Source organism: Panicum virgatum, chromosome 2K (genome assembly GCF_016808335.1).
Source record: "Panicum virgatum strain AP13 chromosome 2K, P.virgatum_v5, whole genome shotgun sequence".
In the NCBI taxonomy this organism is placed as follows: domain Eukaryota; kingdom Viridiplantae; phylum Streptophyta; class Magnoliopsida; order Poales; family Poaceae; genus Panicum; species Panicum virgatum.
In genome coordinates, this window is record NC_053137.1 from 2,297,581 (window position 1) to 2,307,105 (window position 9,525).

The 9,525-nt window shown below is 45.1% G+C and overlaps 1 protein-coding gene and 1 long non-coding RNA gene across 2 annotated transcripts; both read left to right on the top strand.

Moving 5' to 3' along the window:
- The first annotated feature begins 61 nt into the window (after window positions 1-61).
- Window positions 62-819, top strand: LOC120660843. Its single transcript, XR_005669752.1, has 3 exons — window positions 62-113; window positions 201-259; window positions 337-819. It is a non-coding gene; the product is annotated as an uncharacterized LOC120660843 (long non-coding RNA).
- A 4,526-nt stretch (window positions 820-5,345) lies between these two features.
- Window positions 5,346-7,159, top strand: LOC120659476. The gene is made up of 3 exons (XM_039937638.1): window positions 5,346-5,741; window positions 5,789-6,335; window positions 6,665-7,159. Exons 1-3 carry the CDS (start codon window positions 5,346-5,348, stop codon window positions 6,709-6,711), a joined length of 990 nt encoding a protein of 329 aa, XP_039793572.1. The 3' UTR covers window positions 6,712-7,159.
- Window positions 7,160-9,525: the final 2,366 nt, after the last annotated feature.

A 9,525-nucleotide genomic window follows, 5' to 3' on the forward strand; every position in this document is an offset into this window, starting at 1 on the left:
ACTCGATTTATCTTAGAAGATTTGGAAAGTTATGGACTCCCTTGCTTGTCATCTGAACCGTGCAGTTTCTACTAGATCCGAGTTGCTTGGTCGTGTTTAAGATAAATAAAAAGGTAAGTTTTTTTGTCATGAATTTTTATTTATGCTTCTTTCTTGTCATTTTACTGAGATATTAATGGTTAAAATAAACTCTTGTTTAGGATTGGATATCTGCCGCTCCTCTGTCTCCTCCCTGGCTTCCTGCTGCTCCTATATTGTGGTAAAAGAAAAAAATACACAAATTCCTCTCTTAATTCGATATATTCACGTGGATCTGAGCATGGTATCCTCGACCAGTCGTACTCGTACATGGCAGACTCTCACCTTAAAGGCTCGGGTGGGTCCTCGGCATCATCAAGATAGTCCAACCCAACCAGAGTGACACCCATTGGTCATCCACAAGTCTGCTCCTCCCTGTCAAGCACGCAGGCAAGCGATTTCTCTCTTCCCATTGATTTCCCTCGATTTAATTACCTTAGTAGTTAGTACGTCCAAAAAAAAAATCCCTTCTTCTCATCTCATCTGTGCAGCCTCTACTAGATTCAAGTTGCTCGGTTGTTTTTGAAGATAAAAAAGGTAAGGTTTTTTTTTGTTAGGATTTTGACTTATGCTCCTGTCTTGTCATTTTCCCAAGATTCAGATGTTAAGGCCTTTTTTAGTTGCCAAATTCAAAATTCTAAAATTATCACATCGAATGAGAATCTTACATGTATGAAGTATTAAATCTATACGAAAAAAAACTAATTGCATAGTTTGCTTGTAAATTGCAAGACGAATCTAATGAGCCTAATTAGATCATGATTAGATACTAAATTGCTACAACAACCATGTGTTAATGACGGATTAATTAGTCTTAATAAATTCATCTCATAGTTTACAGACGAATTCTATAATTAGTCTATATTTAATACTTCAAATGTGAAAAAATTCTATTTCATAAAGTTTATAGGAGCAACTAAATAAAAGCCTAAAATTAGTTCTTCCCACCAAGCCTATTCGACAAGCTCGGCTGTCGAGCACCTCGCGTGCACCGCGATGCCGCCCACCGCGGCGAGCCGCCGCCGGCAGAGGCGCGGACCTAGGCGCGCCACTCGGTCCCCAGCGCAGCTTGTGGAAGACACCGTCGGCGAGATCCTCCTCCGGCTCCCACCCGACGACCCCGCGAGCCTCGTCCGCGCCTCCGCCGTCTGCAAGGCCTGGCGCCGCGCCCTCGCCGACCCCTGTGACACTTCAGGTGTCAGCATTAATAAATCATGGTCATTAGCGTCGAATCATGCATCATTAATCAAGAAATGAGAAATAATTGCATCTCTATATGTTTTTGAACAACAATCAGGAAACTTAAATAACTTTTAAACCGATGCAAGTATGAATATGAAATTGAGTACGCAACTCAGTATCAAGATGATAAACCAAAGTCTAGTTGAGGCCAAGAGGATAAAATGAAATTTTGCACATAAAATGACGAGTCATTCGAATCGAAGTTTCAAAGGTTAAATGTTCGAATTTGAAATTCAAATAAAGAGGCTTTGAAAACAATTTCTAAACCATAGATCAAGTAAACTTTTGGCTAAAACAAAAGTTGTAGAGTTTTGTGTTTTGAACAAGTTTCGTGTTCAGGGTTTTTCGAGTTGCTACACAAAAGTTTGAGTTAGATTTGATTTTCGTTTGAAAACTTTTATTGTTTCAAAGCGAGTTTGATTTTATTTTGCAAACGACAGCTCAAATGAACTTTGGCCTAAAACGAAAGTTGTAGGTTTGGAAATTCGGCACAACTTTCGTATTCAAACTTTTTCGCGTTTCTGTTCAAAATTTTGAGAAAAGTGCAAGTCAAACGCGGTCAATTTCTTTTTCCCTTCTCTCTTCTTCCTCTCTCTCTCCCCCTCCCCTGTTTTTCCTGCCAATGGAGCTGAGACCCCGCGCCACGCGGAGGGGCATCTCTGCCGGCGAGCCGCGCCAAGGACGACGCCCTGACCAGCGCCCCGACCGGCCACTGACCGAGCTGCCCTGTCCCATCACCTCGGCCACGTCTCGGCCATGCGCGAGCCCCCCGGCGCACCGCGCGCGAGCTGGCCGGCCACCACGGCCGCCCGCCGCACTCAACCCCGCGCCCCACCCCCTGCAGAGCCTCCTCCCCCTCATTTCCTTCGCAGCGAGCACTCTTCCCCACCCCTCTCCACTCCTCTCGCCCAGGGAGCCGAGCCCCAGCCCCTCCCCTGCACCAGAGGCGCCGCCGCCCGCCATTGCCGCCGCCGTGCCCGACCTCGCCGTGGAGCTCACCCTCCGGCCCTCCTCCGCCCCAACCAGCGCCACAGACAGCTCCCCCACCTCCCACTGGTCCTTACAAGAACCACCGCCGCCACCCTAGCCCGCCGGACCACCGCCGGAGCAGGCCGCCGCCGCCGCCCGCAGCTCTGCTCCACCGCCGGCCATCTCCGTCCTCCCCCAACCTCGATTGGGCCCACAAATCGGTAGATCTCGAAGTCCTTTAGCTTCTCCCCCACTTCCCCCTCGCCGCCGGGGACCATAGCCGCCGGATTTCGGCCGGCAAAGCCCGCCCCTTCTCCTACCTCCGGCCAGGGGCCTATTTGTGATTTGTTTTTAGATTTCAGGGGCCTCTGCGCAAAAGTTCCTTTTCCTTTTTGTTTTCCAAAGCAGTGAAATTGTAAATTCGATATAAATTTGAAGAAAAATCGTAAAAATGCAAACTCAATTGTTATGATTTCCTTGTGACTAGATCTACAACTTTTGTTACATGCACTTTTTCTTTTTCTCAATAGTTTTTGCTCTATTTAAAATGCAAAGAAAAGGTAGCTTTTATTGTATCTCAATTTTTATCTAGTGCATGTATACCATTTTTGGTCAGTATGTTTAGTGGTATGGAAGGAGACTCGTGTGAAAATTTGGTGGCCAGTTGACACTCCTAATTATAGGTTTTATTTAGGTCTTGATTTATGCCTAGGATAAATAGTTTGATTTATATAATTTGTGATGATAATATTATTGGGCTGAAACTTTTACAGATGCTCTATGGTCATTCATGTATTTGTCAGAAAAAGTTGGGCAATTTTTAGTTAAGTGAAACTGGTCCAAATGATTTATGGTAGAAATAAATGTACTAAATAAAGAAAAACCGTTTCTCTGCCTAGAAAAATCTGACATTTTTACTAGAGCTTTAATTTGAGTACTTAATCATGCTAGTAAAGTTTGAGCCCCTGTAAATTAGTAGAACTAGCTGTAAAAATTAATTTTATTCCATGCAGCTCTAGTTTGTTACTTTTTTCATGCCTAGTGTACTGCTCCTTTAAATTTGAAAAATTGACAGTAGACTCATAATAGGATCATAAGCACCCATTTAAATGTTCAGTACTAGTACTTACCTGGTTTGTTCTATAGAAATTAATCTTATTTCTAGCAGTGGCTGTGTAAAATAATTATCATGATTTTTCTGCTACATGAAACTTTTTGAAATTCATACAGTAGGACATTAATTAAGTTTCTTACCATGTGTGAAAATTTCATGACCAAAGGATATGTTTAACTCCACTTTCACTTTATACCTAGCTCGCACATGTTACATGACTAGGAATGAATTAATGGCTTTTTGGAAAATCACCCTAGTTGTTTTATGAACTAAAACATGATGATTAATACTCGATAAACGATTGCCCAATGAGATGAAAAATGAAAATATTTTGTTGTCCAACTTGAGTTTTGTTGGATTACAACTTTATAGTGAAGTAAATAATAACTTGTTATCATCACAACAGCTCAAGCATGTGCATTTCATATAGATTCGACTACTCTCGCTGACGGAACATACGAGCTGGTGCCCGAGTCCGAGAGTGAGCTGCGTGAAGCCCAAGTGAATCTAACTGAAGCCACCGAAGACCCGAACCAAAGTTCGGAAGAGCCCTAGGCTAACTACGCTCAGGAAGGCAAGCCCGGAGCATAACCTATCTATTTGCAATTTATGCAATTTATTGTTCCTACCTACTTGTGCATTTAAGTTGAAAGGATTTGTTTGGAACCTTAGTTGCATGATCTTAGGTACCTATGTTTGAACATTAGTATGGGTAGGTCGCTAGACAGCTATGCTAATGAATCGGTAGAAGTCGAGTGATTTCCTATCACTCACGAGCTTATAGGAGTTGAATGTTTACTACACGCTGCAACCATAAGGTCCATGGGCGGGGCTATGATATTCGTTGGTGCCCTGTCTGTTTAGTGAAAAATGTTAAGGCCGCAGTGTGTGGTAGTGGTGTTTAAGCGTTTGAACGTACTAACCACATGCCGAGGAATATGGTAATCGGTAAACTTAAGTACCTGATCGGACCGGGGAGTGGATTTTTCCCTCACCCTCTTTGAACTTGTTCTCATGCGCGCACATGCGGGTGCAGAGTCTGCGTACTCTGTAGTCGAGGATGGTGAGCCTGATCCACGAGCCGGAAAGAAAGGAGAAATGTTGCGTGGGTGACTCGGATCCCATGCGTGTGTTTAGGTCTACCTGGCCATGTTAACAAATTCGATTCGAATCATCCGTTTCTCGCGGTTATTGAGACTGCTTAACCCTTTTGCCACATAGAGTAAGAAGTGAAATAGGATGATGATCAATATTGTTGGATGATGATGAAAAATAATTGTTCTACCATGTTTGCCATTGGATAGTTGCTCATTTAGAATGGTTAATTGTATTTGAATCCTGAGGCTAAAATCTGAAAATGAGGACATACTCTTAGTTGTTTTTCGGCAAAACAAACCCCTCGAGCCAAAAGTCTTGCATGTCTAGATAGTGGGCTAAGTATACCCATAGTCGGGTAAGCCTTGCTGAGTATTAGTATACTCAGCTTTGCTTGTGGCTCTACTTTGTTTCAGGTGAGACTTTTGAGGACATGATTGCTAGTTTGACTTGGCCACATACTCTTCCTCCTGTTTGGTCGGTGGAGTGGGATCCGACTCCGGCCAATGATGACAATGCTGAGTGATGTCATGTACGGATTTCATCGTGACATCTTGTATCGTCGTTAGAATTCGTTTTATTTCCGCTGCAATTTGAACTCTAAACCAGTTTACTATTTTCGAACTTGAAGTACCTTTATGATTTCGAACTTGGTATGTAATATTTTCAGTCAAGACTCTATGACGTAAGAAATCGTGAATTGTTGTAATCTCTGGTCCCGCCTTCGTGTGGGCTACGTTTGCTTTGCCGATCCTGGAAGTTAAGTGGTTTTTATCGGGACTTTACCTGAGGGACTGCCGTGGTCTTCCGGTTGAGGTGCGAGTTAAACCTAATTATCTTTGCGATAATGGTTAGCGCACTTAAGTCGGATTTCTTCGGCCGGTTCTGCCACAACCGCACCTTCCCTGCCCGCTACCGCGCATTCCACCGGACGCCTCCCGGGCTCGGCGCCTTCTGGGGGGACGCGGTCTTCGTCCCCGCCGCGTCGTTCCGCCCGCCTGCCGCCGACCACAGCGGCTGCAGCGTGCTCGACTGCCGCCACGACCGCGTGCTCCTCGAGAACCTCGGCTCCGGGGGCCTCTCCGTTTGGGACCCTATCACCGGCGACCTGCGCCGCCTCCTGGAGGCGCCCGACACCTTCTCGCTCGTCTGCAATGGCGCGGTGCTCTGCGCCGCGACCGCGGGCGCCCACTGCGAGTGCGACCACCTCGCCTGCCACGGGGGTGCCTTCCTCGTGGCCTTGGTGCCGGCATCGAAGGGGAAATGCACGCCTGCCTCTTCTCGTCGGAGAACGGCGCGTGGAGCGCGCTGACCTCCGCTCTGATCGATAACATTTACCAGCTCCCGCCGGACTACACCACCTCCTGCATCACCATCGACAATGTGCCCGCCGCGCTCATGGGGAACGAACCCTACTTCATCGGTGACTTCGGCAATGAGATCCTGCGGTGCGACCTGGTCGGGGAAAACCTCGCCGTGGTCGATCCGCTGGATGTGGAGACTTGCTACGACGGCGTCGTCGTCATGCCAGAGGAGAACGGCAGGCTAGGATTCGCCTTCGTGAAGGCCAACAACCTCCATCTGTGGTTGATGAAGACGGGTCCTGATGGATACGGCCGATGGGAAAAGCGCAGGGTCATCGATCTGGAGACGTTGTTCCCAATTCTCAACCTCTCACCGTATTTGAGTGGCTTTGTGGATGCAATCAACTGCATTGTTGTGACAACAGATGATGCTCTTTACACCATTGAGCTCAAGACATTACTGACAAGGAAGGTGTGCAAGACGGAGAAACCCTACTCTTATTGCTGTCTCTACAGTAGTTTCTACATTCCAGGTACGATTTCTCATGTTTCTCTGTGTTTGGTTAATTCTGATATATATGCGAGTATTTAATTACCAGCACATAATCAACTTTACCTTTTGAGCAAGAAGGCTGAAGGCATGCATAATAATAGAAAGTTTACAAGTGACATTATTGTATTTAGTCAGGATTTATTCCGAGACACAAGGAGCATAAAAAACAGTATTTGTGATCCAGAAATTGAATTTAATTTGAATATACGTCGGACTTTTTGTTATTGTTTAGTACATTGCTCTTCATGGTACTGCAAGTTTGATTGCTGATCTTTAACATGATGAGCTTTATGCTCGGTTTATTTTCAGCATGTGCTAGTGGAATACTTGCAGCACCTGTGGCGCATGGAGACTGAGTGAACTTCTGTGAGCCATTTCAGGACATAACCAGGCAAATGGAATGCAAATCCATCACTGTGCAGTGCTGATGTTGTCCGGTGTTTTATTTCCCACTAAGTATTTGAGCAAATCTATCATATGCAGAGCTGAGGCTCATGAGAAAGTTTCAGAGAAGAATAGTATCAGCAGTTATCTTGGTCGACTAACATTCTTCAAATCAAAATTTCTGTTTGTATGAATCAAAAACTATGTTTCAGTTTATTGCAGTCGTGAGTCTTTTACCGGTCCGTGTGTGGTGCAACTACTAGAAAGTAGAAACTGAATATGCCATGTTTTGCTTGAAAACTGTATCACTGCTGTTCAATTTTGGACAAGGTTCCAAAATATCAGTCATCATGGCTAATCTGGTTCGTTTATCATCATGATTATTACTTAAGAACTGTATTTTAATTGTATATTTCTGCTTGGTTGAGCTGCATGTTCAATTCTGTTTGGCATCAACATTGCAACTGTTGTTTTCAATTCTGAAAGAAATAGCCTGCGCGTTTATGTCCCTGTTTGGCTTGTGCGAAAGAGCACTAGTTTCAGGTTTTCAGCTTTCTGAGCACCCTCTTGGAATTGAAAAATACTAGTCTTTATGGTTTGGTTTCAGTAATCCGTTTCTGCTTTCTGCTGATTCTATGGGTAATCTGTTGATTCGATTGAGCTTTCTGAAAACGTCACGAGGGACCTCTCTTGCTGCCATGAGATAATCACCCGCACACATCCGAATAAATGCGAAATTGGAAGTGTAAAGTAAAGGAGATGGTGAGATCAAAGGCAGCGGAGGTGCCGAATTATTCAGTAGAGATCATCACCTTGAGCTCAATGGTTCTACGTCATGACCACTGATGACCATCGAGCGTCTGTGTCCAGACCTGACTCCCTAGAACACAAATAGATCATTATGGAGCCCTTCCTGAAAAAGATGACTCTGTACTTCAGTCAGTTTCAGACATTCAGTTTGATCTCAATAAGATTGCCTTTTCTTAGAACATCTTTGGAACTGAAAATCAGTAGCTAAAGGTTCAGTTTCTGAAAACGAGATATCCATATGCTGAATCTCCTTCCTCTGCACCAAAAACCTGTGCACCTGACCAGCAGTTGCCAACATTCAGTTCTGTTCATCAATGTTCAGAACTTGGAGATTGTTTGAATAATAATGCATTAGTATATCTGAAGTTCTGAAGTGCCTCAATGTAAGTCGTATTTTGCTGCTGATTGTCTAACACTGGACGCTAAATTCATGAACATTGACAGTTTGGCACTATACAAGTTTCCAAGTTCAGCTGAGAGAAGCAAGGCTTCCATCATGTCACAATAGCTGAACACCTTTCCACTAAGTAGAGTAATCGAAACAATTTCAAGCATTCATTTCACTTCATCAATGATCAGACTCAGAGCCTGTTCTTGGGGGGAAAAGAATTAAATTCTCTGAACTATGAAAGTCAAATGTTTCAGTGAATTTAATTTTTCCAAGAATTCCATGTACAGATTCATGCTTGCTCTTTGCTTTTGCTTCAGAATCCAAACAAAAAGTTGTCCTCCCTGTGCAGATTCATTTACCGTCCACCCTGGGCAGATGAGGGCCATCCGATCCGAAACTGATGGCCTGGATATGCTCGATTCAGACTTTCAGCGAAGCGACTTCCCCGTGCCCCATCGCCGAGTTTTCCTCCTGCCGTCCCGCGGCGCTGCCTCGTCGACCTCCCGAGCATTGCGGCTTGCGGCGTCCAGAATGCTGGTGCTTGAGAGCTCGTCGCCGGACGGCGGCAGCGTGGCGTGAACAGCGTCCCGTTCGTCGTCCCAAGCACGCTGCTCAAGCTCCTGGTGAGGCCCGACGGTGTGTAAGGAACATGGCCCTATTTAGATCATTGTTTATGATTTTGGTAATTGAATGACACCATAATCAATGTGACTAACACGTTTGTGAAATCACATTTGTAGGAGTTTTTAGGTCCATGGATATAATTTAAAATGTCCAAACTACCGTCCAGACGCAATGTTCAATCCATCGTTGAGACGCCATGTCCAATCCACCATGAAGATGTCAAATCCAAACCGGCGTTGAGGTGCCAAATTAAAGTGAAGATCGCCGCGACAAATTGGACGAGAAGATGCAGATTCAGCTGCACTGGTTAAACCGATGCCCTACCATCGGTGCATCCGATGGTTGCCGGATACACCGACGCCCTTGTATCGGTGCATTTGGTCGTGCATACTGAGCCAAGTGAAGAAAAACTCAGTAGCACCGGTTTAACCAACGGGTCAAAGACAGGCATCGGTGCATTCAACATACTATTATCCAGAGACGATGTCAAACGCGCAGCAACCAAGCCTTCAGCACCGGAAGAACCAACGCCCCATCAGAACAAGTGTCGGTGCAATGACGTCAGCAGAGAAGAATCAAGTGCAACGGCTACGTGAAGATCAAGTGTCACTGGTTTAATCGACGCCAAAGCATCGGTTTAACCGATGGTCCCAGGGTTTGCTGCGGCAGTGTCAGAGAAGCCAACGGCTACTTCAGAGCTCAGTGTGACCGGAAGAACCCATGCCCTAGCACCGGAAGTTCTGACGCCTACACAGAAAAAATGCCCAACGGCACCCAACGGCTAGTTCAAGTTTGAGGCCTATATATATATGTGTCCCCCCAGCCATTTGAAGCTGGCTGGAGACTAGAGAGACCCCATATATATTGAAGAACACCTCTAAGCTAACCCAAGTGCATATTGATCAAATTCTTAGACTTAGCACAAGCTTTTTGTGAGTGTTAGTGCTAGGATTAACTCTTT

Bases quoted from the DNA above. Each gene is read 5' to 3' on its own strand.
- LOC120659476 (XM_039937638.1), top strand. From the start codon at position 5,346: ATGGTTAGCGCACTTAAGTCGGATTTCTTCGGCCGGTTCTGCCACAAC. The intron at 5,742-5,788 runs GTGCCGGCATCG...TTCTCGTCGGAG, and splicing joins GTGCCTTCCTCGTGGCCTTG to AACGGCGCGTGGAGCGCGCT. The intron at 6,336-6,664 runs GTACGATTTCTC...GTTTATTTTCAG, and splicing joins CAGTAGTTTCTACATTCCAG to CATGTGCTAGTGGAATACTT.